Source organism: Capricornis sumatraensis, chromosome 8, assembly GCF_032405125.1.
Source record: "Capricornis sumatraensis isolate serow.1 chromosome 8, serow.2, whole genome shotgun sequence".
Classification (NCBI taxonomy): Eukaryota; Metazoa; Chordata; class Mammalia; order Artiodactyla; family Bovidae; genus Capricornis; species Capricornis sumatraensis.
This window is the reverse complement of record NC_091076.1, coordinates 100,484,854-100,510,911: the sequence shown is the minus strand read 5'-3', so window position 1 is coordinate 100,510,911 and position 26,058 is coordinate 100,484,854. Positions and strand designations below refer to the sequence as shown.

At 55.5% G+C, this 26,058-nt stretch overlaps 3 protein-coding genes across 17 annotated transcripts; 1 reads left to right on the top strand and 2 right to left on the bottom strand.

Annotated features, from left to right (window-relative positions):
* Positions 1-773: 773 nt before the first annotated feature.
* Positions 774-4,753, bottom strand: RFNG (RFNG O-fucosylpeptide 3-beta-N-acetylglucosaminyltransferase). Its single transcript, XM_068977675.1, has 8 exons — positions 4,472-4,753; positions 3,893-3,941; positions 3,245-3,347; positions 2,982-3,135; positions 2,600-2,688; positions 2,327-2,492; positions 1,670-1,755; positions 774-1,596 (listed from the first exon to the last, which is right to left on the bottom strand). The coding sequence occupies exons 1-8, from the start codon at positions 4,751-4,753 to the stop codon at positions 1,515-1,517; spliced, it is 1,011 nt and encodes a 336-aa protein (XP_068833776.1). The 3' UTR covers positions 774-1,514.
* A 110-nt stretch (positions 4,754-4,863) lies between these two features.
* Positions 4,864-10,022, top strand: GPS1 (G protein pathway suppressor 1). 12 transcript variants are annotated; one of them, XM_068978630.1, is made up of 15 exons: positions 4,893-4,925; positions 5,093-5,296; positions 5,810-5,902; positions 6,435-6,616; positions 7,056-7,220; positions 7,342-7,477; positions 7,565-7,642; positions 7,823-7,880; positions 8,317-8,402; positions 8,612-8,706; positions 8,816-8,921; positions 9,009-9,089; positions 9,173-9,310; positions 9,381-9,515; positions 9,598-10,022. In XM_068978630.1, the coding sequence occupies exons 1-15, from the start codon at positions 4,893-4,895 to the stop codon at positions 9,670-9,672; spliced, it is 1,665 nt and encodes a 554-aa protein (XP_068834731.1). In that variant the 3' UTR covers positions 9,673-10,022. The 12 variants fall into 12 exon arrangements, with proteins under 12 accessions (XP_068834741.1, XP_068834735.1, XP_068834736.1 ...); XM_068978628.1 differs by having other exon boundaries at positions 7,820-7,880; XM_068978631.1 differs by having other exon boundaries at positions 7,044-7,220.
* A 292-nt stretch (positions 10,023-10,314) lies between these two features.
* Positions 10,315-16,995, bottom strand: DUS1L (dihydrouridine synthase 1 like). Of its 4 annotated transcripts, none has more exons than XM_068976998.1 (14): positions 16,785-16,995; positions 15,700-16,193; positions 14,952-15,060; positions 14,387-14,437; positions 13,881-13,993; positions 13,320-13,402; positions 13,013-13,116; positions 12,674-12,818; positions 12,338-12,434; positions 12,173-12,261; positions 11,584-11,729; positions 11,090-11,127; positions 10,756-10,831; positions 10,315-10,655 (listed from the first exon to the last, which is right to left on the bottom strand). In XM_068976998.1, the coding sequence occupies exons 2-14, from the start codon at positions 15,934-15,936 to the stop codon at positions 10,516-10,518; spliced, it is 1,428 nt and encodes a 475-aa protein (XP_068833099.1). In that variant the 5' UTR covers positions 15,937-16,193; positions 16,785-16,995; the 3' UTR covers positions 10,315-10,515. The 4 variants fall into 4 exon arrangements, with proteins under 4 accessions (XP_068833099.1, XP_068833098.1, XP_068833101.1 ...); XM_068976997.1 differs by having other exon boundaries at positions 16,789-16,995; XM_068977000.1 differs by having other exon boundaries at positions 12,713-12,818; positions 16,789-16,995.
* Positions 16,996-26,058: the final 9,063 nt, after the last annotated feature.

The following is a 26,058-nucleotide window of genomic DNA, read 5'->3' as shown; positions in this document are numbered from 1 at the left end:
GAGGGACATTTTGGTCTAACTGATGCTGTCCTGGTTCTGTGCTGTGGATGCCCAGTGGACTGGGGTCTGGCGGGCTCAGTGAGTGTCTAGGTCTTGAGGGCTGTTACATAGTCCACATCTGGGAACAGGATGGTAGGGGGTGGCTGCTGCACATGGACACTTCCTGGTGACCTGCTGTATACCCTTCTTCAAGTAACCTCGCTCGGCCTGACCACCAGTGAGTGCTGACTCCAACCTGCTTACCGGGTGTTGCTGGCCTGTGCTGTGCACGTACACCTGCCCACATGTATACAGCAACGTGCATTCATACCCACATACACACATTTACACAGCAATTCACAGATATATGCAAGTACACGTGTGGACACCCATGCACACAGGCACACGCACTCATGTGTGCGTCTGTTCATGCTGGCACACACACACACACACATAGTTCCACAGTATGCTGAAAAGGCAAGTCTTAACAGGCAGTCTGCCTTCTGGAGCAAGGTTTGTCTTGCTTGCATCATTCCCTGCAGGAACCACACCTCCACACCCCACATACTCTTCAGCTCACAATGAAGAGCCCAGTGGGCAGCTTTAGGCTCAGCTGGGCTGGCAAGGCTGCAAGGAACACAGATCTGCCTGGGAGGGAGCTGGTCTCGGGCAGTGCCTTCATGGGAAGGAGCTAGATGCTGTGTGGCCCTGCCTGGAGCTGAGCTGCCAGGTGTCACTGGTTAATTAACACAATGACCAACAGAGAGTAACAATCCAGCCTTTATTCACCTGTTGCAATAGCAGTGCGAGAGACCAGAAGGCAGGTGCTGGTTCCCCTTGTTCTGTTCCCTCCTCCTGTGGAAAGGCACTGTCAAGGTCAGTGTGGGTCAGCTGGTGGGATGGGGATGTCTCACTGCAGAGGGGGCCCCAAACAAAAGGCTCCTGCCATTTCATGGACTTGCGGCCCCCGGGACGGGGGAAGGATGGAAAGTTCTGAGCAATGAGTCAGTGTGGAGGAAAAGTGTCTTCCAGATCCCTCAGGAAGGACCTCTCGGCCAAGAGAAGGTGGCCTCTGAATGGAGACAACCTGGCTAGGAGTAAGCTGCACCCAAGAGCACAGCTGCCCAGAGGGTCTGCAGCCTTGCGTGCAGTTCCCCGTGGAGGCAGAGGCCCTGGCTGGGCTCCAGTGGGAAGGGTGGCTCCCAAGAGAACAGCAAGTAAGGCGTCCGGCAGTCACCTCTAGGGGGCAGCATCTCGCACACCACCCTGGCCTAGAATCCTGTCTCCCGCAGGTGAGGGGAACAGGATGGAGCCCTGGGAGGCGGATGCCAGCCCCCTCCCAGACCCCCAGCACTGTTCTCCTCTCCCACAGCGCCAGGTCACCCGGGCCCGCCTGCTGGGCGCCCATATCTCCCTGGATGAGGGCCCGGCCGTCGCCGCCTGGAGTAGCCAACTGAGCCCAGGAGGGGGCAGCACTGTTCCAGCACTGTTCGCCCACTTGCACCCGGGGCAGAGCCAGGCTTTCGGGTCCGGGATCACCGAGGGGCGAGGTCGCTCTGCTTCTGCACCGGACACCAGTCCGTGTCCGGGTAGAGAAGGCAGTGGATGGACTTAAACCTGGGAGGGAAGTGGGGGTCAGGCTGCGGGAGGGGTGCGCTGGCCCTAGCACTCCTCCCCACGGCCCGCTCACCGCGTGGGATCCTGCTGCAGGCTGAAGCCCCCAGCCACGTTCACCACGTTATGTGGGTTCTCGGGTCCCCCGTAGCTCAAGGTGACCTGGGGGAGGAGAGGAAGCAGAGTCACTCTCAGGGCCGGCGCCTCCTATCTTGTTCTCCAACAGAGACGCTGCTTGGCCTCCTGGATTCCAGGGACCCCACTGCCCCACCCGGAGTCAGCATTCTTAGGGCAAGCTCAGGAACACCACAGAAAGGTGATGGGGCCTGATGGGGGCTGAGCGGTGTGGCCACCACAGCAAATACCTGGGGGAGGCCGCTGGCACACGTGTAGGGGCCGAGAGGTCCTGAACCCCCTGCCTGGGCCAGGTCTGTAACACTGGTCATGCCCAGGCCACTGTCCCCAGGCCTGCTACCCAGGGCCGCCCTCTGGGAAGGTGCAGCAGCTGTTCTTTACAAACAGGCCCTCATGTGAGCCTGGGGGTCCCCCATGGCTGGGACTCCGGGTCCCAGCAGCCTGGATTCAGGGTCCACGAAACTTTGCTGTCATGCTGGGACCCACGGTTGTCTCACCAGAATCCCTCCCTGAGCCCTTGCTCAGCTGGGGGGAGCCACGGGGCCACGGCCCCCGTGCAGGGACGGCCATGGACGCGGCAGGGGCCCAGCTGGCCTACCTGCTGGAGCAGGGTGTCGGGTGACAGCTTCTGTAGGTTCTCCAGGTGGGAGTGGAATAGCGAGCTGTGCAGCAGGCGAGCGCCCAGCAGCCCCTCCACGATGTAGCCCACCGTGCAGTCGTCTGGCAGCCGTACCCGCTCGGCTGTGCTCATGAAGCCGCCCAGGCTGGGGAGCAGAGGGGGGACAGGTCAGCGACTCTCCAGCCTTGGGGAACCCCAACCCCCAACCCACAGCAGCCAGCACCTGCTTCCCCCCCACCACGCCTCCGTCACCTGGCCCATGGGCTCATCTTGAGAGCAAGGCCTCTACTTAGGCAGAACCCGGCCCCACCGGTAGCGAACCAGAACTTGACCGTGGTCACCTGAAAAGGAGGGAGCCACTAGTCAGGGTCCCTCACCCTAACTCTTTATCTGGACACCCTGAGAACTGTCCTTCAGCTGTCCCTTAACTGCTTCCAGGCCCGGGGGCAGAAGCTCCCCAAGGCACAAGAAGACAGGGGCTTCCACAACTCAGTTGCCTGAGGCTCCAGCCCCTCCTGTCTTGCCCCAGTTCCCAAAACACCCCATCTGGGTGGACTGGGCATCAGCCCCAGCCCTTCCTTGCTGGGCTCTCCATACTCTCAGCTGCCCCTCCCCGCTTCGCCCCAGCACGCACAGTTCCACCTCCCTGGATCCTCTCGGTAGCCTCGATGGGGTGGTCCAGGCTGGGCCGCCCCAGGTAGATGTCCTGGCTGGGTGAGAAGGTGGACAGCAGCTGCAGCAGGCCTTTGGGGTTCACATAGTTGTCATCATCCACGTGGCAGAACCACCTGGGAACGTGTAGAAGTCTGGAGCCAGGCTGGGCCCTGAAGGTGGGGGCGGGGAAGCCCCTGACCCACGTTGGGGCCCAGCCTCCCTTGGCCCTGGGCCACCACATACTTGCGTCCGGACTCAATAAACTTGTCATATTCCACTGACATCTTGCAGCACAGAGCCTGGCGGGTGTGCACGGCAGAGCAGTTGGTGTTGATGACGTGGCCACCTGCCCATTGGAGAAACGGAAGCTTGAGGGCCGGGGTGAGACCTGCTGCCAGCCCACCCCACTAAAGTTGGGCTAAATGCCGCTGGCTGGCCGGCACGAGGCCTGTCCTGTTCAAGACCATGATGTCGGACCCAATCACAGTCTGTCTTGGCCTTGCTCAGTTGACTCTGTTGCCACCATCCGAGGTCCAGGCAGATGACAACCACTTGGAATCCCATGAAAGCAAACCCACCAGGAAACAGGACTGAGAGGCTGGACCATCCCCATCAGGGCAGGCCTGGAAGACATGGTTCCCTGCTGGCCCTTCTTCAGGGGACGTGGCTCCAGCCAGAGGCCCTGGGAAGTCAGCCAGTAACCAGAGCACAGCTGGAAGGGTGGACCCTGGATGCCAGGCTCTGTTCTCTATCAGCTGTATGACCCTAAGCAGGTGCCTTAATTTCTCTGGACCTGTGTACACAGCAGGGGGCTGCGTGGCATTGGACCGAGAGATAGCTGAGGAGACCCTTCAGACACGGCAGCTGGGCTGGGGTGGGGAGGGCACTCACCTCCCTGGAGCTGTAGTTCAGGGTCGTCCCCGTCGGTAAAGATAAACGTCTGTAGAGAGATGGCCTGTGAGGTTTCAAGGGGCAGCCCTCCACCCCAGGGACTCTGGGCCTGGCAGGGCCTTGGCCTGGTGAGCAAGGGTGAATGAACCTGGACAGGCGAGCCTGGGCTTGGGGATCCAGGAGAAGGGAGGGTGGTGAACCAGGGACAGCCTGCTCTACCCGCAGCATCCCCAGTGCTGCCAGGGCCAGGCTTGCTCTTGCTGGAGGAGTTTCTGAGGTCTCAGCCCAGTGTCAGCTGGGAGAACCCACTCAAGACTAGAGCCTGAGAAGAGGCAGGAGAGGGTTGGCACTGGGGGTCCTGGGTCCCTGCATTCTCAGGCCTGGGGCCTGACAGCCATGTTGGGGACACATCTGTGGGTAGGGGGTCTTGGGGTGGATCCAGGGCAGGATGCAAGTTTGAGGATGAAGGAGCGGGGATCTCAGGGCGTGCGAGTTTGCCAGAGGCGGGGGCTGGTGGGGTGGTGGTGTCCCGAGTCAGCGGGGGTTCCGGAGTCGGCGGGGTCCCCGGGCGAGACCCACCTGCCGTCGGGCCCGGGAGATCCAAGTGCGCAGCAGTAGCCCCAAGCGCGGCCCGTGGTTTTTTCGGGTGGTCTTGACTGCGATGAAGACGTCTTCGGGCCGCAGGCGGGGGGCGGTGGCGGGCCGGGCAGGGGGCGCGCGCGGGCCGGAGCCGGGGGCCAGGGCCCGGGTCGGGGCTGGCGCGGGCGCAGGCGCGCGGGGCAACGGCAAAAGCAGCAGCGCACCCAGGGCCGCGGCCAGCGCGAGGCAGGCCCGGCAAAGCGCCCCCCGCGCGCGGCTCATGCGGCCGCGGGACCCGCGGGCACCGCCCGGCCAGGCGCGCCGCGGCCCCTTTAAGAGCCGCCCCGCCCACGCCGCGACCCGGAAGTCGCGGCCGCGCTGCCCCGGAAGTGGACGGTGCGCCGCGGCGGGGTGGGCGAAGATGCCGCTGCCGGTTCAGGTGTTTAACTTGCAGGTAACGAGCCGCGGCCGGCGGCCCCTCCGCGTCCCCTCCGCCGGGCCGGAGCGGGGCCGGCCGTGCGCGCCCCTCGCGCGGCGTCCTTCTCGCGCCCGGCCTCCGGCCGCAGCGTCCCTCCCGTCGGCCCCGGCAGGCCCGGCGCGCTAACGCTCTCTCTCCTTCAGCAGCCAGCCAGCTCTGTGTCAGGGTCGGGGGGTGCAGAGAGTCAGGACAGAATGCAGGGTGGCCCGGCCCCCCGCGCGGCCGCGTCGTCAGTGGCAGATGTGCACTGCACCCCTCCCAGCGGTAGGTCAGAGCTCTTCCTGCCGGGCACGGCCGGGGACTTCAGCCTGAGCGCCAGCCTGTCGGCCTGTACGCTGCTTTATGAGGTACCTTCCAGGACAGGGGCCGGGACCAGCCCGCCCGCCCGCCGGGCTGCGCAGGGCGCCCAGGTGCCCCACTCCCGCCTCCCGGCCGCGACTGCGGCCCGGTCCAGCCGCGGGACTCGCCCGGCGCTGCGGCTCCGGCTGCTCGGCCGCGCCGGGGTCGAGGCCGCCCGTGTCTTCCCCGTGGCTTGGAGGAGGCTGCTGTCAGGATGGTGGCTGCGAGCGCGTAGCGACCCTTGGGGGTCCCTGGGCAGTGGTCCTCCGGCATCTGGTTCCCGCTCCAGAGATGGGCCATCATGGTCCGGCCGAGCGTTCAGCTCTTGAGCCAACAGTCTGGCCAGGAACCCCATCCCTGGTGTGGCGGCGCGGGACTTGGTGGGCAGTGGGGAAGGTCTTGGGACAGAATCCCGCCCGCCTGGGAGATGGCGGGCAGAGCTGAGCTGGGTACAGTGAGGGCCTGTCGCCCTCCCTGGGCTTCTCCCCCTCAAGGTGCCAAGGTGACTGCCCGTGTTGCAGGGGGCCGTGGAGCCCATGCAGATTGACGTGGACCCCCAGGAGGACCCGCAGAATGCGCCCGATGTCAACTACGTGGTGGAGAACCCCACCCTGGTACGGAGTCTGGCAGGCTCTCCTCCGGGGTGGGTCAGGGGCTGGTTGGAGTGTCAGTCCTGTAGGGAAGTCCAGGCTAGGCTCCCTGACCACATCTTTTTCTAACTCAGAAACCTTTAGACTCTGTTGTTCGGTTGCTCAGTCGTGTCTGACTCTGCCACCAAATGGACTAAAATATCTAGTTGCCCGTTTTAATGGGTTGCTGGCCTCCTCCAGACCCTGCAGCTTCTTCTCCCCCACATGGAGAAGCACCTTGTGCCAGGCCCCTGAAGGTCAAGTCTCATTGTGAGGACAGGTCTTCCTTGGGCCCACCTTGGGAAGCCCTGCCTCCTCATTGCTCACCCACATGGCTGTGACCATTCACCCCCAGGGCAGAGCTTTACTCCAGGCCCGTGCACTGGCCCATCCAGAGTGGTCTTTCCTCGGACCCCAGACAGTGGTTGATTTGGTGTCCACATATCCTGGCTCCTGATCCACTGTGGGGGGCTTGGGGTCCAGGGTCCCAGCTTGCACAATCCACCTCTGCCCCCAGGATCTGGAGCAGTATGCGGCCAGCTATAGCGGCCTGATGCGTATCGAGCGACTGCAGTTCATTGCTGACCACTGCCCCCCTCTGCGAGTGGAGGCCCTGAAGATGGCCCTGTCCTTTGTGCAGAGAACTTTCAATGTGGACATGTATGAGGAGATCCACCGCAAGCTCTCAGAGGCTGCCAGGTGAGGCCAGGGCTCAGCAAGGTGGGGCAGGGACAGGGTGTAGTGTATGGCCAGCCCAGGCAGGGGCCTTTCTTGTGTTCCTGCAGCATTTGGCTCCAGAACACAGTGATCTGGCTTTCTTGTTGGAAAGCCAGGAGGGGGTGGGGAACGGCCCAATGGGCGAGATTCTCACTCTCCCTGCTGAGCGTTCAGGCTCTCTCCACATCTGCACGCGTGTGTGGAGTTCTGACACCGGGCAGAGCCTGTGGAGACGGCAACTTCTTGCTTCTCGGCACAGCTGTGTGACTTATTTCTTGCTGGGCTTTCCCGCCAGGCTGCGGGCTCCTGCTGTCACAGCTGCCCCTGTGCCAACTGGGCGCTCTCCCGATGGGGGTGAGGGCCGCTGGGAGGCACCCGCCCCCCCTGCACGTGGGCCCCTGATGGCCAGGTCCTCCCTCAGGGAGCTGCAGAATGCACCTGATGCCATCCCTGAGAGTGGCGTGGAGCCCCCACCCTTGGACACAGCTTGGGTGGAGGCCACGAGAAAGAAGGCCTTGCTGAAGCTGGAGAAGTTGGACACAGATCTGAAGAACTACAAGGGCAATTCTATCAAGGAGAGCATCAGGTATGCCCAGGGAGCTGGGAGGTGGGCTTCATCAAGAGAGCTTCAGGTGTGCCCTTGGAGTTGGGGGTTGGACAGCCAGTCCTATGGCCCAGCCAGTGACCACTTGTGCCTGGACCCACAGGCGTGGACATGATGACCTGGGTGACCACTATCTGGACTGTGGGGATCTCAGCAATGCCCTCAAGTGTTACTCCCGGGCCCGGGACTACTGCACCAGCGCCAAGCATGTCATTAACATGTGCCTCAATGTCATCAAGGTGGGCCCAGGGTGGGTGGCCATGGGGCAGCAATGCCAGTGGGCCAGGAGGGGGGCCCAGGCTGAGTGCATCCCATCTGCCTGCCAGGTCAGTGTCTACTTGCAGAATTGGTCTCACGTGCTGAGCTACGTCAGCAAGGCAGAGTCCACCCCAGAAATCGCCGAGGTAAAAAGATAGCTCTCCACCCCTCAAACCCTGATCCAGGAGCCCTGACCACTACTGACCCTGGTGGGCCCCATCCTCCTGGAGTCTGCCTCTGCTCCTCTTAGGCTGGAACTGGGTGCCTGGGAGTTGATGCGGGTATGGAGGGCATGGGTCGCTCACTTGTGCCACCTTCTGCAGCAGCGTGGGGAGCGTGACACCCAGACTCAGGCCATCCTCACCAAGCTCAAGTGTGCGGCAGGTAAGGACCCTGGGGCATAGGGGCAGGAGGGCACCCCAGCTAACCCCAGCCCAGGAAGCACACAAGCCCCAAACCTGTGCTGCACACACCTGACACTTGCCCGACTCACGTCCCCCTCGGGGAGGTCGGGGGTAGTAACCCATGGTTGGGGGTAGAGGCATTGCCTTCTGATAGCTGCCATCCTGGCTGGTTACCCCCACTTCCATCCCCGTCCCGCCCTTCACCACTATTCCCACCCTGTCAGCTGAACAGCTCGGGTGCCCTTTGCAGTAGTAACAGCAGCTGCTCGGCCTCCTTGGGTGCCTTGCTCTCCCAGAAAGCTGCTGATGCCGGCCAACGAGGTTACCTCTCCCTCGCCAGCGTTTCTGTCCCAGGTGCGCCTGTTGATGGGCAGCTTCCTCTGGGCTTCATCCTTCCTCCCCCTGCTGCCCCCCAGGCTTGGCTGAGTTGGCAGCACGCAAGTACAAGCAGGCTGCCAAGTGCTTTCTGCTGGCTTCCTTCGACCACTGCGACTTCCCTGAGGTGAGGGGCTTGAGGGTGTCTGGGGAGACCTCACTGGGACTTGGGAAGCAGGCTGAGGGCTCAAGAGTTGGGCTCTCTGTTGGGGGCTTGTCCTCATGAGGTCCTGGGCATTCTGAGGGGGCGATGGGTGAGCTGGGCTGGGCCTGGCCCAGACTCCCGTGCCGCCTGCCGCTGGCCCCAGGCCTCTGATCACCTCCCTTGCTCCGCAGCTGCTCTCCGCCAGCAACGTGGCCGTGTACGGCGGCTTGTGCGCTTTGGCCACCTTTGACCGGCAGGAGCTGCAGCGCAACGTCATCTCCAGCAGGTGGGTGGGGGGTGGGGTGCTGGGCCCTGCAGCCCCGCTCCTGTGCCCCCGGCTGCCTCCGGGGCGGGTGGCTGGGCAGGGCCAGCTCTGAGGAATCTGGCATCTGCAGCTCCTTCAAGTTGTTCTTGGAGCTGGAGCCACAGGTTCGGGACATTATCTTCAAATTCTACGAGTCCAAGTATGCCTCGTGCCTGAAGATGCTGGATGAGATGAAGGTGAGGGGCCTGGCCTGGCCTGGCTGGGAGGGTGGGCAAGTTCAGAAGGCCTGGGGCAAGCTGTCCCTGATTGGCTGTCCTCGCCAGGACAATCTGCTGCTAGACATGTACCTGGCTCCCCACGTCAGGACCCTGTACACGCAGATTCGCAACCGGGCCCTCATTCAGGTGAGCATTCTGGTGGAGGCTGAGGCCAAGGCAGGGCGCTACGAAGGCATCTTTGGGTAACTCATGTCCCCTCTGCTCTGCAGTATTTCAGCCCCTACGTGTCAGCTGACATGCGCAAGATGGCCACAGCCTTCAACACCACAGTAGCGGCGCTGGAGGATGAGTTGACGCAGCTCATCCTGGAAGGGCTCATCAATGCCCGCATCGACTCCCACAGCAAGGTGGCCAGACTCAGGGCCGTGGGGTGCAGGAGGGGGACCTTGGGCCCCACTGAACCTTGCACCTCCACAGATCCTGTATGCCCGGGACGTAGATCAACGCAGCACCACCTTTGAGAAGTCTCTGCTGATGGGCAAGGAGTTCCAGCGCCGTGCCAAAGCCATGATCCTACGGGCAGCCGTTCTGCGCAACCAGATCCACGTCAAGGTGTGGGCAGGGACAGCCCTGGGACTGGGGGTTGGGACGGGTGCACACACCTTCCTGGTCTGAGCCTTTGTGTCCACTGCAGTCCCCGCCCCGGGAAGGGAGCCAAGGGGAGCTGACACCGGCCAACAGCCAGTCCCGGATGAGCACCAACATGTAAGAGCAACGTCTGTCTCCAGGATGGTCTGCGCACCCCCACCCTGCCCACCCCCACCCTCGGACTCCTGGGTCTCTCATCTGCTCCAGCGGCACCTCCGGAGGTGTTGCCTGTGGCCCACCTGCAGGGGTCTGGCTGCAGATGATGCTAGTCCTCGGCGCCCCCGCCTGGGCTTCCATGTGCCCAGACTCTCATGGCCCCTCCCCCTTGCTGCACCTTGTCAGGGGCCCTGGGGAGGAGGTGGGCTTTCTTGAAGGAGAAGCTGATAGGGCTCACCCACATGGCACCTGGGCCCCCCACCTGGCAGCGCGGCCTCCCAGCCTCCATGTGGACACATCGTTTGAGGTTGCAGCGTTGTTGAATCTTAGTCCATTAAAGGGCAGCCTGAGAACAGCCCCTGGCACCACTCCTTCCTGTCTCTGTGGGGACCCCTTCCTCACACTCTACTTGGCTTTGCAGGGCCGAGGTCAGCGCATGGCCCTCCGTTAGGCAGGTCTCCATGGCTAAGAAGATGAAGGCAGGCGGTGCCTTGCCCACTTCCCCTGTTCTAAGGTCGGCCCCTACTGGCCTCAATATTCAGGTATCAAAAACGTCCCATCTTTGAAATGGTTTATTGTTCATCTTGAACACACGCGGGCTGTGAGGATGGGCAGGTCCAGCCTGGGAGCCTGCTCCTCGGTGCAGCATCTCCAGGCCCCCAGCATGGGGCGAAGGGAAGACCAGCTTGTCCTTCCGTGTGAAGTAGCAGGAGGTTCCCTGAGTAAAGGCGTTTCCTTAAGTGGGACGTGGGTTGAGGCTTCAGCAGCAGGCCTGAGGGGGTGGCACATGGGGCTATAGCTGCCCTTTTTAGGCAAGGGCACTGCCCACAACCTCAGGGAAGCCACCTGGTTCTCCAGGCCCAGCCTGCTGTGGTTCCTGCAGCCGTGGCTGGGCACCCTTCCAGGCCAGAGACCTCTCCAATTTGGTTTTAAAAAGCAGTCCGTGACCTGGCAGAGGGGCAGGAGGACGGAAACGGGGCTCAGGAGGCTGAGGCTCCACTGCCCACTGGGGAACGGGGTGGTGCTGATGGTGGCAGGCGCTCCTCACCTGGGCAGTCAGCGGTCTCTTTGAAAGCTCGCTTCTTGCAGCAGCCCCGGCATAGGTTAAACACACACCTGTTGCCCTAGACACAGAAAAGCTTGTGAGCCAGGGGCTAATACCCGTTCCTTGGTCACCCTGTAGCCTGAGTGAGTAGCCAGGAGCATGGAAGAGCTGTCCTGAGGCCAGGCAGAGCTACTTTACAGGAAAGAAGCCCCGCCTACTATGGGCTGTGGCCTGACTTCCACCAGCACAGACAGAAAAAGGACTGCCCATCAGGTCCCCACCCATCCTGGGGCTGGGCCCTGCCCTAGGTGTTAACAGCCAGGACAGACGGACTCACCTTTGGGTTTCCACACTGATCACACTTTGCGTATTTTGCTGAGAAAAGAGCAAAAGGAGGCACTGTTTGAACTAGGCGAGGCCACCCACCACTGCCACCTCTCACATGTAGCCCTGGATAGGCGTCCCTGCTCCCTTAGGGCGGGCAGAGGACACAGCATACATGGTCCTGCTGGGAAACCTCATCCCACCCACCCAGGACCCATGCGTTCCATGCCCCGTGCTGTGTGCCTCCCACCTGAAGGTCCTTCCTGGGCACGGCAGCCCCTAGCGCTGCTCCTGCCTCTCGAGCTGCTTAGGGCAACAGCTGAGGGACTGTGGCAGGCAGGATGGCTGGCTGGCTGTGGCCTCGGGGAACCCACTAGTCTCCTTGGGGGCTGCAGGGCCCTTCCTGCTGTACCGCCCACAGCTTAGGAAGCAGCAGAGCCACCCGACCCTGGGGGACCTGTTAGGGGCTGGCCTTTTCCCCAGACTCCAGTGGTGGGAGCCACTTACGCTTCAGCGAGGGGTCAAAGGTCTTATGGGGGTTCCTTAGCTTCTTCTTCTGCTTGTTCTTGGATAAGACATCCGTGGTGCCCTCCTCCTCCTCCAGGGCCCGCTTGCTGCGGGCACCTCCATTCTCCTTGCTCCCCTCCTTGGGCCTGAAAGTGGGGATGATGGGCAGATCTGAGGGACACCCATGAGAGGCAGCCCACCAGCCACAGTCCCTAGATGAGGATGCATGTGCAACTCTGCTCAGGCCCGAGCAGCCGGCACGGAGGCTGGGATACCAGTGTCTGAACCCTGGGTAGGGCTGTGGCTACAGATGACAGCCCACCCTCACTTCAGAAAGTTCAGACGAAGCTAGAGAGGGTCTAGTTGATCCCAGAACAAATCCACTCAGGGTCAGAGGACCTTAGAGAAGCCTCATACGGAAAAAGCAATTTAAATAAAACAGCACAGGCTTACAAGGAAGGAGGCCCCTAGTTGCCAAGGGATGGAGCTGAGCCTCCAACAGGCCCACCAAGGCTGGGCAGCAGGCAGAAGAATCCCCTCCTCTGTGTAACACCTCCCACCCAGGTCAGCCCATGTGCAGGAGGCTCACCCTGGCCGGAAGTAGGGCTGGCAGATCCAGTGAAAAAAAGGCAAGCCTCCTGAAGGCTTCTCTCCCTCCTTCTGCCTGGATATATCCTCCTGGAAAAGCCCAGAGGGCCCTCAGTAAGAGGCCCGAGACCAAGTCTCTCCCACCACACGGTGGCCCAGCACCTACCTGACACCGCAGCTTTAGCTCCTGGCTCACTGCAGCAATGCCCTCCAGGGTCTTCACTTTGGCGAGCTCCTCTCGAAGCTGCTGATGCACCTGCAGCCTGATACAGACGCCCTATCAGAGAGCCAGCTCAGCCCCCATCTCCCAACTGCTGACCCTGAGCCTTGGGCACAGAGGGGCACAATCTCTCCTACCCAACCTCACCACGTCACTGTGGTCCTCCCAAACCTGACCTGGTGGCAGGTGGGGGTTTTGTGAATGTGGACAGCTCGTCTTAAAAACCGCGAAGGCCCCAGGCAAGGCTCGATCAGACAGCATCTGCCATGGGGGTTGACTCACGTGTGGTGCCACAGCTTAAAGAGATGGGCCCGGACGTACGAGAGGGGGCAGGGGTGCTGCCGCACGATGTCCAGGTACTCCTCGGCCAGCTCCCACACGGCGGGGCTGCGGCCCTCGAACAGGGCAGGGTTGTGCAGGTTTCCCTCTGCAGGGGAAGGTGACGCAAGGCTCAGGGGCCCCCGTGCCTGGCCATCCCTGGGGCAAGGCTGGCCACTGGCCTGAGAGCGCTGGCCAGTCAGGCAGATGGAGGCTCCTCAGCTGGGCCAGTGGTGCCACGATGTGGACGGACCCCTGCAGCACCTGACGGTGGACCAGCTGCAGGCGAGGGCACAGCCTCACCTGCACTCATGACCCCTTGTACCCCTGTGTCCTGGATGCAGCGCTCCACGTCCCGCAGGCACTGGATGTTCCCGTTGGCGAACACAGGTATGGCCACCGCCTTCCTGTCAGGGAACAGGACGAGCAGATGCTCAGAAGGATGCTGTTTCGCCCAACCCTGGGGGCAGTACCAGGCCCCCAAACTCCATCCTCCCACTGTGCTGCTCACCCTCAGGCCCTGTGCCCTCATCTTGTGCCCAGAGGGCTGAGGGCCTCGCCTGGGGGCTGGGCTGTCTCCCCGCCCTGGGTTCACTCTGTGTCCACTCACCGCACAGCCTTGATGTGCTCCCAGGACGCAGTGCCTGACAGGGGCCCCTTCTGCTCCTTGGTGCGCCCGTGGACAGTCAGCAACTAGAGCATAGGAGCACCTGGTTCAGCTCCACTTGCAACTGCAGCCCCCAACACTCCAGCGTACCCCCTGCCTTTGGCTTTTCGGGCATCGGCTTCCCTCACTCCTCTGGGCCACACTTGGGCCAGCTGACGCCCTGGGAGTGCTGCCTAGGACTCCCATGTCAGAGCTGTCCTTCTGTCCTTTCAAGGGCCAGTCCTCTCTGCAGTGGCAACAGTCCTGCTGCCAAGGTTAAAGGTGTGAGGGAGGAACAAGCGCCAGCCTGACCCCAGGACTGGTGGGGGTGGGTGGGGAGGTGATTCAGGCCCAGCACCACCCCTAGGCAATACTGGCCTCTTGGACGCAAGCATGGGACTTCGCTGCCTGCATCAGGCCTCACCTAAAGGTCACTGATTCCTGCCCATCCCAGGGGCAAGCCTTCAAGGGGCGTTTTTGGAGCTTCGGAAGCAGTATGGAGCCCTGGAAGCCCACAGTCCTCACCTGGCAGCCAGCCTTTTCCAGCATCTGGGCATATCTCACGGTCTTGTCAATCTCTGGGAAGACGCGGATCTTGCATGTGACAGGAACAGAAAGCCTTTCGTGGGCTAGCAGAACTGGGGAAGGGCAGAGTCGGCTCCTGAGAGAACTGTGCTGCCACCTTCAAGCAGGCTGTGGGGACCCATGGCTAAGCCCCCAAAAGAACACAGGCTCCGCAGACGCCCCGCACTGCTAACAGGGAGCTGTGAGTTGTGCCTCAGACCACACTGGAAGAGGTGGTCCAGGCAAGGATGCCTCCCTCTAGTACAGTCTATTTGGTTCGAAGGAGGGCAACAGGTACGGGACAGGCGACTTCACAGCCACCCTCTACAGCAGGAAGGGGGAGGGCACACCACCAGGAGGACTCTGCCAGCTACTGTTCTCTCCTGAGCCCTGCTAGGCTGTCTCAGGCTTGCCACCCAACCACAATGTGGCCCCAAGTCCCCGAGGGCAGCGCAGGGCCAACTCACTCATTCTCTGGAGCAGGTCCCACTCCTCCTGCAGGAAGGCGCCATAGTGACCTGCGAGGAACAAGCACAGCCTCTGCTCCCTCCCCCTGCATCCACACTGGCCTCCACCTGCCTGGCCACGTTCTTTCAGTTCGGCGGCCTGAGCTCAAGGGTGCTGAGCTGAGTGCCCACCGCACGTGGTCTCTGACCAACCAGGAACTCCTCAGGCCAGTGAGGGAGAAAGGCTGAGATGCCAGGGCAGTGGCCACTGGTGCCCGAGGCAGCACAAAGGTAGAGGAGGGACTCCAGCAAAATACATTTATCCAGAGGGAGCCCAGCAACTTCCTGAGCATGGAGGAAGTGGCCAGCCCCTGACGGCCAGGTGAACCTTGCCCCCTACCCCCAGCGACCGAGAAGGGCCGCCTTGCAGAGGGAGGAGCAAAGAAAGGGCCGACGTCAGAAAGCTGCCAGAGGAAGGGCCAGGCCCTCAGCCAGCTCACCCACACACCTGGCATCTCTGCACTCCAAGCCTTGCCCTAGTCAAAAGCCGGTACTCAATGCAGAACCCCAGAACAGGAACTCTTACCTCGTTTGGCGATCATCTGTGGGCAGCCCAAATTCAGGTCGATGGCATCGCAGTAGTCCTGAGCCAAGAGAGCTGCCTGGACAAACACCTCTGGGTCATTGGCACAGAACTGGAAGAGACATGAAAGTTGCCACAAGCCCCAGCCAGGCCCTGATACGAGGGCTGCCCAGGGGTTCATAGGTGACCCAGTGAGGGTGTGGCCCCAGCAGATGACTGCAGGATGGTATCCTATCTTAGATGTTTACAATATGACCAAGCTAGAGACTTCCCTGGTGGTCCAGTGGTTAAGATGGCATGCTTCCCACTGCACGGGACACAAGTTCAAATCTCTGGTTGGGGAACTAAGATCCCACATGTCACACAGTGTGGCACACACAAAAAAAAGCAACGTGACCAAGCTAGGATGCACCCCCACACCACCAGCAGGGCAAGTTACAGATTCACAGAGTCCTCCTAGATGTAGCAGAAAGCCAGGATCACTGACTTTGCCAAGAGCAGAGCTGTTCTGTCTGTCTGATAAAGAGGGGGCACTTGGGGTGATGTCAAGGGGGCGGGAGGGAGGGCCTGCAAATCTTCCACGGCACCCAAGCCATCCATTTGCCAAAAGTCTGAGGCAGCTACTAGGGAGAGGTCAACCTCTGCAAGAACCAGCCTGCTGTTGCCCCTCTGATCTCAGAAAGCCGGGAAGCCTTTTCTGGAAAGGCCCAGGAAAGGGTTCTCGGCCAGCATTGGAGGCTGGGCCGCTAACCTGTACAATGAGAGGCCGGTCCTCGGGGCACACATCGCAGTACAGGTTCTCCTTGCGGTAGTTGGCATCACGGACAAAAACCTGGGCATGCAGCATGGGTGTGTAGCACAGTTGGGCCCCGTGTCGGCGGCTCAGCAGCCTCCAGGCCAGCTCGCTTTGGTCCACCATGGGGGCCACCACGTGGCGGGCCCCCCGAAGGGTGCGGCTCCAGAACTCGAAGCCTTCTAGCTTTGGCATTGCCTCCACACTGAAGGGCAAGACCACGGGCTCAGCCGCAGCCAGTGGAGCGCAGGTGCAGGAGGTGACCCCCTCAAGGCTGCTCTAGCGCTGCCTGACGGTCACAAATGCGGGTGCTAAGGGTGTCGGCTGATGCAGGACAGGAACTGACGCCTCATTGCCATCGCCTTCCAGTGGAGACCGTGGACAGGTTACTCAAACTTTCTGCGCTTTAACCTCTCACTTCTTAGCGGGATTAAGATGTCTGCCTGGCAGGACTAGCATGAAGAATAAATGGAACAGTGAGTGATGTCCTGTCAGTGCTTTGCCCAGGGGAGGCTATCACAAAAGGCAGCTACAACCCACAAGGCCTGGAGACCCCCACCAAGGCAGGACCACCCTGTGGCGACCCCACCAAGGGGCGCAGGGCAGTCACCTGGACACTCTGCCCTCCTCTGGGTGTCAGATGTATAAAAGCACTACGAGGACGTTCCCTCTGGCTTATCTTACCCATGCCTGGCCGACCTTATCAGAGACACCGTTCCCTACAGTGACTTAACAGGTGGTAGGTAGCCTGAGGCTTACAATCGAAACCCCAAAGGAACAGATCGTGACGAGGGGCTCACTGTCAGAGAACACCCACCTCCTGTCCTACTTTGGGAGTTATTAAGCAGGGTCATCGGCTTAACAACTGCCTAAGCGCCCAGCTGTGGGTTTATTTTCGGGAACTGTGAAGCTACATGTAAAAATCAAGATGATGCCCACAGAGGCCTGGACACGAGCCGCCGAGCGCGGGGCCTTCCACCTCCACCCGAAGGAAGAGCCCCGGGGCCCCAGAGAACCGCGAGTCAAACCTGAGGGGAACCTACCTACCTGGGCGGAGCCGAGCCACCTGGGCGCCCGAACCGGGTCGCGGCTCCTCTCTACGCAGCTGGGCCCTTCGGAACAGGGAGTAATAGCCAGGGGCCCGCTAGGGGTCCCACCGGGAGCTCCGGGGATGCGGCTAGGGTACCGCGGAGTGAGGCTCCTGGGCTCGCACCGCGACTTGAGACCGCCACGCTGGGGCCCCCACCCGGCCGCCGCCGGGCCCAGGGCTCCGCGCTGGGGCCGCCGGGAGGTGCTCCGCCAGGCCGTTCCGGGCGGCCCGCGGTGCTGCGAGAAACGCATTCCCGGGAAACCGCGCCCGGCTGCTGAAGGGCCCGCCGCGCGGCGGAGGGGCGGTGTGCGGAGTCGGGGTCGTAGACTAGAAGTCCACTCCTGCCGGCGCGGCGGGGCAGTTTCGCAGCGGTAGGGCCGGACAGGGGCCGCCGGGACTCTCCCCTCGCTTGCGGGGGCTGGTTATCGCCCGGTGCCACCGTACCCGAGCTCCCGCCCTCCCCAGCAGATGCTCGGGGCTGAAGTCCTCTCTTCGGCCCCCAGGCGAAATCTCATAAAGATCTTCGAAGGACCAAAAATCTCTGTTTTATTTCGGAAAGCAAACACCGCGTGAAATTCCTGTCCCGCGGCCCCCAAAGCGCCGCGCTCGGCCTCCCAGACCCACAGAATTCTTCATTGTAAACTTCAGACGTGCGAGAGCCACCGGGTTAGCGAATATAATAACAACCTTACCTCCTGCTCATTCTCCTAAATACTCGCTTCCCTGTCCTAAAGAAACCGACTGATCCTCGTTTTCCCCTTCTCCCTCCCTTTCTCCTATTACCTTTGGTACAGAAACCTCTACCTCTGATTACTGAGTGTCGGTCTTCTGTATCCGCCAGAGGGTTGTGAATATACTTTCTTCCTGTTCACCTGTCTTTTGTCAATTTAATTTGCAGGACCCCTAAACACAGTCCCAAAAGGGAAGAGGGAAAGTTTTTCCTCTAGCAGAACCAAGTTTCATTTTATCATTTCATCCTTAAGTATCTCAGTATCCCCCAAAGACAGGAATTTTTAGAGCGGTATCATTAACACACCTGAAAATCCCTATGTCCTAAGATCAAATATCCATCCTTGTGTGTCCAGTATGGCAGCCAGCTGTCACATCTTGAGTGCTGGAATGTGGTCTGAATTAAGACGTGCTATAACAGGAAAAAGACACACCAGGTTTCAAAGTCTTAGGGGAAAAAAAGTAAAAGTTAATTGATAATTTAAAAAATATTAATGATATGTTGAAATTATATTTTTTAATATTACATTAGGTTACATATGAGTGCCTAATATGGCAAATTCCCTGGTGGCTCAGATGGTAAAGAATGTGTCTGCAATGCAGGAGACACCAGTTCGATCCCTGGGTGGATTCCCTGGAGAAGGGAAAGCTGCCCAATCCAGTGTTCTCACCTGGAGAATTCCAAGGACAGAGGAGCCTGGTGGGCTACAGTCCATGGGGTCATAAAAAGTCATACAGGACTGAGAGACTAAGACTAACACTTTCGCTTTTTTTCTTTTTTCAGGTTAAATATATTATTGCAATTAATTTTATCTTTTTAACTTTCTTGAAATGTGGCTACTGGAAATTTTAAATTTACATACGTGGGTGGGATTTGTGGCACAGCAGATTGAGGAGCTCACCAAATTTCTTCCCTAAAAAGCAAAGATAAAACTGGACAAAAAAAAAACAAAAACTGGACAGAATTGTTAAAAGCAACCATTTCAGGACTCTGGAAGTTGATCAAATTTCATACCATATTTGAAAAGCACTTATTTAAAAAAAAGAACCGCACATCTATGAGAAGACCAGTGGGAGTCTGTGATTTCAGTATTGTACAACTTTTATTTCCTCCCTTCCACTGGTAACTCCACCAGAGCCTGGTAGGCCTTGAGGGCTCCTAGTTCCTACACACTCTGGAGAGAGCTGACTTGACTGGGAAATTAGGGAAAGCCCCAGAGAACAATTGTAATCACATAGCAGACAACAGGGTGAAAGTGTTAGCTGCTCAGTCAAGTCCAACTCTTTTCTACCCCATGGACTGTAGCCCGCCAGGCTCCTCTGTCCATGGGATTCTCCAAGCAAGAATACTGGAGTGGATAACCTTTCTCTTCTCCAGGAGATTTTACTGACCTAAGGATTGGATTGAACCTGGGTTTCCCACATTGCAGGCCGATTCTTTACTGTCTGAGCAACCAGTGAAGCCCCAAACAACTGGGTAGAAACCTATATCTTGGCTGCCTGATACTGGTTGGAGAAAGCAGTAGTCCAGTCATAAACTTAACAAAGAAATTCAGTAGATGAGCTAGCCATGATGGGTCTTGATAAGATAGTGATTTGCTAGGCTGTGCGTATAGCAAGGAAAGACCAGAGTTGGCCACAGCTAAATACTCCTGTCTGACTGAAGAAGAAAGAGGCTTTGTGCAAGGAAAAAGGCGGGCCCAAACAATAAACTGCTAACTGCAAAGGGTGGAGGCCTTACCAGTTCAGTAGACTTAAGCATAATCGCTAACCAATAACTGGCTGGCTGTTAAACTATAATGGCCCAGGGATAAGTCTTAGGAAACCAGGCTTGCATATAAAAAAAAGGTTTTATTTTTGGCCTTGCCACATGGCTTGTGGGAGCTAAGTTCCCCAACCAGGGATTGTACCTCAGCCCTCTGCCATGAGAGTACAGAATCCTAACCACTGAACCACCAAGGAATTCCCTAAAAAAAAAATTTTTTTTTAAATCTAGTAGAGGACTTACCTGGCAGTCCAGTGGTTAAGACTCTGTGCTTCCAAGGCAAGGGACACAGGTTCCATTCCTGGTCAGGGAACTAAGATCCCACATGCCTCAGTGTGGCCAATAAAACCAAAAAAATCCAGTAGAGATACCAGTGGCCACACACTGTAGGGGAAACAGACTGTATAGAATTCACCCGGGTCGGGAACTGAGCAAACAAATACCAACATCAATAAACACATACAGTAAGGCAGGGAGGAGGTCAGAGTCCAGAGCTACTCACTACAACATATTATAAATGCCTAGTATTTAATAAAATTTTATAAGACAGTCAAAGAAACAAAAAATTTAGGACATACACAGGAAAAAAAAAAAAAAAGGTTCCTAGAAACTGTCCCTGAAGGGGCTCAGATGATGGAGTTAGCAGGCAAAGAATTAAAGTAGCTATTGTAAATATGTCCAAAGGACAAAAAGAAACCATGGTTAAAGATTTTGTTTTCAAATGTGATGGTGACTCATCAAGTTAAGATTATCAATATCTTTAAATGATTCTTAAAAAGCCAATGGAAATTATGAATTGGAAACACAATAACTAAAATGAAAATTTCACCAGAGGGCCTCAACAGCAGACATGAACTAGCAAAAGGAAGAACCAGTGAATTTGAAGATAGGTCAGTAAACGTTATCCAATCTGAAGAACAGAAAGAAAAAAAGCATAAAGAAAAATGAACAGCACCTCAGAGACCCGTGAGATGCCATCAAGAATACACATATAATACATGCACGTCCAGGAGAAAGGAAAGAGGAAAAAGAACAGGAAGAAGTTTTTTGAAAAAGTAATGGCCTTAAACTTTCCAGATTTGATGAGAAAAACAATTTACCAATCCAATAACCTTAATAGGATATATAGATATTCACACCTAGACACATGACAGTCAAACTGCTAAAAGAAAAACACAAAATCTTGAAAGCAGTAGTCAGCTTGTGATTCATCCAGCCTGGCATTTTGCATGATGTCAGTTCAGTTCAGTTCAGTCGCTCAGTTGTGTCCAACTCTTTGTGACCCCATGAATCGCAGCACGCCAGGCCTCCCTGTCCATCACCAACTCCCGGAGTTCACTCAGATTCATGTCCATCGAGTTAGTGATGCCATCCAGCCATCTCATCCTCTGTCATCCCCTTATCCTCCTGCCCCCAATCCCTCCCAGCATCAGAGTCTTTTCCAATGAGTCAACTCTTCGCATGAGGTGGCCAAAGTACTGGAGTTTCAGCTTTAGCATCATTCCTTCCAAAGAAATTCCAGGGCTGATCTCCTTCAGAATGGACTGGTTGGATCTCCTTGCAGTCCAAGGGACTCTCAAGAGTCTTCTCCAACACCACAATTCAATTGCATGATGTACTCTGCGTATAAGTTAAATAAGCAAAAATCACATGATCGTCTCAATAAATTCAGAGAACAAAATCCAAGAGCTAGTCATGATTTAAAAAAAAAAACCTTGATAAACTAGGAATAGAAGGAAAATTTCAATTTGATAACAAGTATCTACAAAAAACTTACAACATCATATTCAGTGGTGACAGACTGAGCTTTTCCCTTAAGATCAGGAAAAGGTAAGCATGCCAACACTTACCACTGTAATCCAAAATAGTACTAGGAGTTCTAACCAGTGCAATAAGACAAGAAAAAGAAATAAAAGGTCTTGTGATGGCTTCCCTGGTGGCTCATGGGTAAAGAATCCCCCTGCCAATGCAGGAGACATAGGTTTGGTCCCTGATCCCAGAAGACCCCACATGTCACGGTGAAGCTAAGCCTCTGTACCACAACTACTGAACCTGTGCTCTGGAGCCCCAGAACCTCAGTAAGGAGAGCCTTTGCACCACAACTAGAGAGCAGCCGCAGCTCTCCTCAGCTGGAGGGAAGCCCGTGCAGCAACCAAGGCCGATGACAGCCAAAAATAGAATCAATATTTCAGAAAGGCATTGTGGCTTCAGTTTTTATTTCCCCAGTGACTAAAGATATTGAGCCTATATTCATATGTTTATTGGGATGTTTGTGTATCTTATTTTGTGAAGTGACTGTTCAAGTCTTTTGTCATTAAGAACATTGAACTATTTGTCTCATTGTGCTGTGCTATGTACGTACTGCGCTCAGTCGCTCAGTCGTGTCTGACTCTCTGCGACCCCATGGACTGTAGCCAACCAGGCTCCTCTGTCCATGGGATTTTCCAGGCAAGGATACTGGAGTGGGTGGCCATTTCCTACTCTCCGGGGGATCTTCCCGACCCAGGGGTCGAAACTGTGTCTCTTGCATCTCCTCCATTGGCAGGTGGAGTCTTCATCACTCTGCCAAGTGGAAAGCCCCATTTGTCTCGTTACGGCTTCCTAATGGTTCTTTATATAATTTTGGATAGAAATCTTTTGTTAGATATAGGAATGCTGAATAGCTCCTCCAAGTGGGATGGTTGGTTCTAGTTTTGTTTTCCAAACAGGATCTTTTGAGGAGCAGATGAATTTGATGATAACCAGTTAAGCATATGTTTAGCCCTTTCCATGGCCTAAAAAATCTTTGCCTCTGCAGAGATCTTGAAGATTTCCTATTATATTTTCTTATAGAAATTTTATAGTTTTAGATTTCATTTCCAGGATATAATCCATTTTGAATTAGTTTTTGTACAGGATGTGCTTGTTTCCTCCCCTCCCCGACACATACCTCTACTTGTTCCAGCACTGGTTAAAGGACTCTTTACCCCATAAATTATCAGCGTGGTGGGTACCTTTTGAAAAAGCAGCTGTATATGTGAGTGTGTTTTTGTGGAGTCTCTCTTCTGTTTCATTAATCCATATGTCTAGCTTTACACCCATATCACACAGTTTTAGTTAATATAACTTTATCGTAAGTCTTACAATCAAAGGTGTAATTCCTCCAGCTTTGTACTTTCCAAAATTTATTTCATCCATGTTAGGTTCTTTGCATTTCCACTTAAATTTTAGCATCAGGTTTTCAATTTTCACATTAAAAACAAAAACGAAAAAACACCTGTGGGACTTTTAATCAGATTACGCTGGATTTATAGATCAAGTTGGGGAGAGCAGAAATAGGAACAATACTGACTCTTTGAATACATGAGTTAGGCACATTTCTCCCTTTATTTAGATTTTCTTTAATTCCCCTCAGCAAGGTTTTATAACTTTCTTTCAAGTCATTGCAGATTTTCCTGAATAATTGTTCCGCCATGGGCTCTGTGCCCTCGGGGACTTGAAAAATTCGCTTATTTATGACTGTGCTGGGCCTTCATTGCTTCCCAGGGCTTTCTCTAATTGTGGTGAGTGAGTGTCCCTCTCTAGTTGTGGTGAATGGGCTTCTCGGTGCGGTGGTTTCTCTCGGTGCACAGCAGAGGCTCTGCAGTGCACGAGCTCCAGCAGCTGCGGCTGCGGGCTCAGTAGTTGTGGCTCGTGGGCTTGGTTGCTCTGTGGCACGTGGGATTGTCCTGGATCGGGGATGGGACGAACACACGTCTCCTGAACTGGCAGGTGGATTCTTTACCACTGAGCCACCAGGGGAGCCTCAATTTTACTCTTGAATATATAAAATATTAATGTAATCCCCCAAGTCAAAGCCATATGGAAAGACTAGCTTGGAAAAATGTCCCACCAACCCTTTCTCAACTGACCCTGGGTTTCCTTCATCCTTCTTGCTCCTTTCTGAAAAAATAAGCATAGGTGCACATATATATTCCTATTTCTCCTTCTCAAATATACAGAGATATCATTCTTTAACACTTTCTCACGTAGTACTATGTCCAGAATATCATAATGGTCTCCCTCATTCTTAGTGGGAACGGGCTGCTGCTTAGTATGTCAATCAACCGTTCAGTTCAGTTCAGTTCAGTTCAGTCACTCAGTCAAGTCAAACTCTTTGCGACCCCATGAACCACAGCACGCCAGGCTTCCCTGTCCATCACCAACTCTTGGAGTTTACCCAAACCTATATCCATTGAGTCGGTGATGCCTCTGTCATCTCATTCTCTCATCCTCTGTTTTCCCCTTCCCCTCTTGCCCTCAATATTTCCCAGCATCAGGGTTTTTTCAAATGAGTCAGCTCTTCCCACCAGGTGGCCAAAGTATTGGAGTTTCAGCTTCAACATCAGTCCTTCCAGTGAACCCCAGGACTGATCTTTAGGATGGACTGGCTGGGTCTCCTTGCAGTCCAAGGGACTCTCAAGAGTCTTCTCCAACACCTCAGTTCAAAAGCGTCAATTCTTCAGCGGTCAGGTTTCTTCACAGTCCAACTCTCACATCCATACATGACCACTGGAAAAACCTTAGCCTTGACTAGACAGACCTTGTTGGCAAAGTAATGTCTCTGCTTTTTAATATGCTGTCTAGGTTGGTCATTGTATGGATGTGAGAGTTGGTCTGTGAAGAAAGCCGAGCGCCGAAGAATTGATGCTTTTGAACTGTGGTGTTGGAGAAGACTCTTGAGAGTCCCTTGGACTGCAAGGAGATCCAACCAGTCCATTCTGAAGGAGATCAGCCCTGGGATTTCTTTGGAAGGAATAATGCTAAAGCCGAAACTCCAGTACTTTGGCCACCTCATGCGAAGAGTTGACTCATTGGAAAAGACTTTGATGCTGGGAGGGATTGGGGGCAGGAGGAGAAGGGGACGACAGAGGATGAGATAGCTGGCTGGCATCACTGACTCGATGGATGTGAATCTGAGTGAACTCCAGGAGTTGGTGATGGACAGGGAGGCCTGGCGTGCTGCGATTCATGGGGTCGCAAAGAGTCGGACACAACTGAGTGATTGAACTGAACTAGGTTGGTCATAACTTTCCTTCCAAGGAGTAAGCGTCTTTAATTTCATGGCTGCAATCACCATCTGCAGTGATTTTGGAGTCCCCCAAAATAAAACCAGCCACTATTTCCCCATCTATTTGCCATGAAGTGATGGGACCAGATGCCATGATCTTCGTTTTCTGAATGTTGAGCTTTAAGCCAACTTTTTCACTCTCCACTTTCACTTTCATCAAGAGGCCTTTTAGTTCCTCTTCACTTTCTGCCATAAGGGTGGTGTCATCTGCATATCTGAGGTTATTGATATTTCTCCCGGCAATCTTGATTCCAGCTTATGCATCTTCCAGCTCAGCGTTTCTCATGATGTACTCTGCATATAAGTTAAATAAGCAGGGTGACAATATACAGCCTTGACGCACTCCTTTTCCTATTTGGAACCAGTCTGTTGTTCCATGTCCAGTTCTAACTGTTGCTTCCTGGCCTGCATACAGATTTCTCAAGAGGCAGGTTAGGGGGTCTGGTATTCCCATCTCTCTCAGAATTTTCCACAGTTTATTGTGATCCTCACAGTCAAAGGCTTTGGCATAGTCAATAAAGCAGAAATAGATGTTTTTCTGGAACTCTCTTGCTTTTTCAATGACCCAGCAGATGTTGGCAATTTGATCTCTGGTTCCTCTGCCTTTTCTAAAACCAGCTTGAACACCTGGAATTTCACGGTTCACGTATTGCTGAAGCCTAGCTTGGAGAATTTTGAGCATTACTTCACTAGTGTGTGAGATGAGTGCAATTGTGCGGTAGTTTGAGCATTCTTTGGCATTGCCTTTCTTTGGGATTGGAATGAAAACTGACCTTTTCCAGTCCTGTGGCCACTGCTGAGTTTTCTAAATTTGCTGGCATATTGAGTGCAACACTTTCACAGCATCATCTTTTAGGATTTGAAATAGCTCCACTGGAATTCCATCACCTCCACCAGCTTTGTTAGTTGCGATGCTTCCTAAGGCCCACTTGACTTCATATTCCAGGATGTCTGGCTCTAGGTGAGTGATCACACCATCGTGATTATCTGGGTTGTGAAGATCTTTTTTGTAGAGTTCTTCTGTCTTTTCTTGCCATCTCTTCTTAATATCTTCTGCTTCTGTTAGGTCCATACCATTTCTGTCCTTTATTGAGCCCATCTTTGCGTGAAAATTTCCCTTGGTATCTCTAATTTTCTTGAAGAGATCGCTAGTCTTTCCCATTCTATTGTGTTACTCTCTTTCTTTGCACTGATCGCTGAGGAAGGCTTTCTTATCTCTCTTTGCTATTTTTCGGAACTCTGCATTCAAATGGGTATATCTTTCCTATTCTCCTCTGCTTTTCGCCTCTCTTCTTTTCACAGCTATTTGTAAGTCCTCCTCAGACAGCCATTTTGCTTTTTTGCATTTCTTTTCCATGGGGATGGTCTTGATCCCTGTCTCCTGTACAATGTCACGAACCTCCGTCCATAGTTCATCAGGAACTCTGTCTGTCATATCTAGTCCCTTAAATCTATTTCTCACTTCCACTGTATAATCATAAGGGATATGATTTAGGTCATACCTGAATGGTCTAGTGGTTTTCCCCACTTTCTTCAATTTAAGTCTGAATTTGGCAATAGGGAGTTCATGATCTGAGCCACAATTGTTATGAACATGTGATCTCTGATATTTTGCAATTTCAAATAATACTGCAATGAATCTGC

What these genes read in the sequence shown, in the direction of transcription:
- GPS1 (XM_068978629.1), top strand. Translation starts at nt 4,893, where the DNA reads ATGCCGCTGCCGGTTCAGGTGTTTAACTTGCAG. An exon ending in CCACCCCAGAAATCGCCGAG is followed by an intron (nt 7,643 to 7,819) that starts GTAAAAAGATAG and finishes CACCTTCTGCAG; the next exon opens with CAGCGTGGGGAGCGTGACAC. An exon ending in GCAACCAGATCCACGTCAAG is followed by an intron (nt 9,516 to 9,597) that starts GTGTGGGCAGGG and finishes TGTCCACTGCAG; the next exon opens with TCCCCGCCCCGGGAAGGGAG.
- DUS1L (XM_068976998.1), bottom strand. Translation starts at nt 15,936, where the DNA reads ATGCCAAAGCTAGAAGGCTTCGAGTTCTGGAGCCGCACCCTTCGGGGG. An exon ending in TGGAAAAGGCTGGCTGCCAG is followed by an intron (nt 13,403 to 13,880) that starts GTGAGGACTGTG and finishes CCTATGCTCTAG; the next exon opens with TTGCTGACTGTCCACGGGCG. An exon ending in AGAGACCGCTGACTGCCCAG is followed by an intron (nt 10,656 to 10,755) that starts GTGAGGAGCGCC and finishes CCCCTCTGCCAG; the next exon opens with GTCACGGACTGCTTTTTAAA.
- RFNG (XM_068977675.1), bottom strand. Translation starts at nt 4,753, where the DNA reads ATGAGCCGCGCGCGGGGGGCGCTTTGCCGGGCCTGCCTCGCGCTGGCC. An exon ending in GGATCCAGGGAGGTGGAACT is followed by an intron (nt 2,689 to 2,981) that starts GTGCGTGCTGGG and finishes CCTCCTTTTCAG; the next exon opens with GTGACCACGGTCAAGTTCTG. An exon ending in CCGACACCCTGCTCCAGCAG is followed by an intron (nt 1,756 to 2,326) that starts GTAGGCCAGCTG and finishes CTCCTCCCCCAG; the next exon opens with GTCACCTTGAGCTACGGGGG.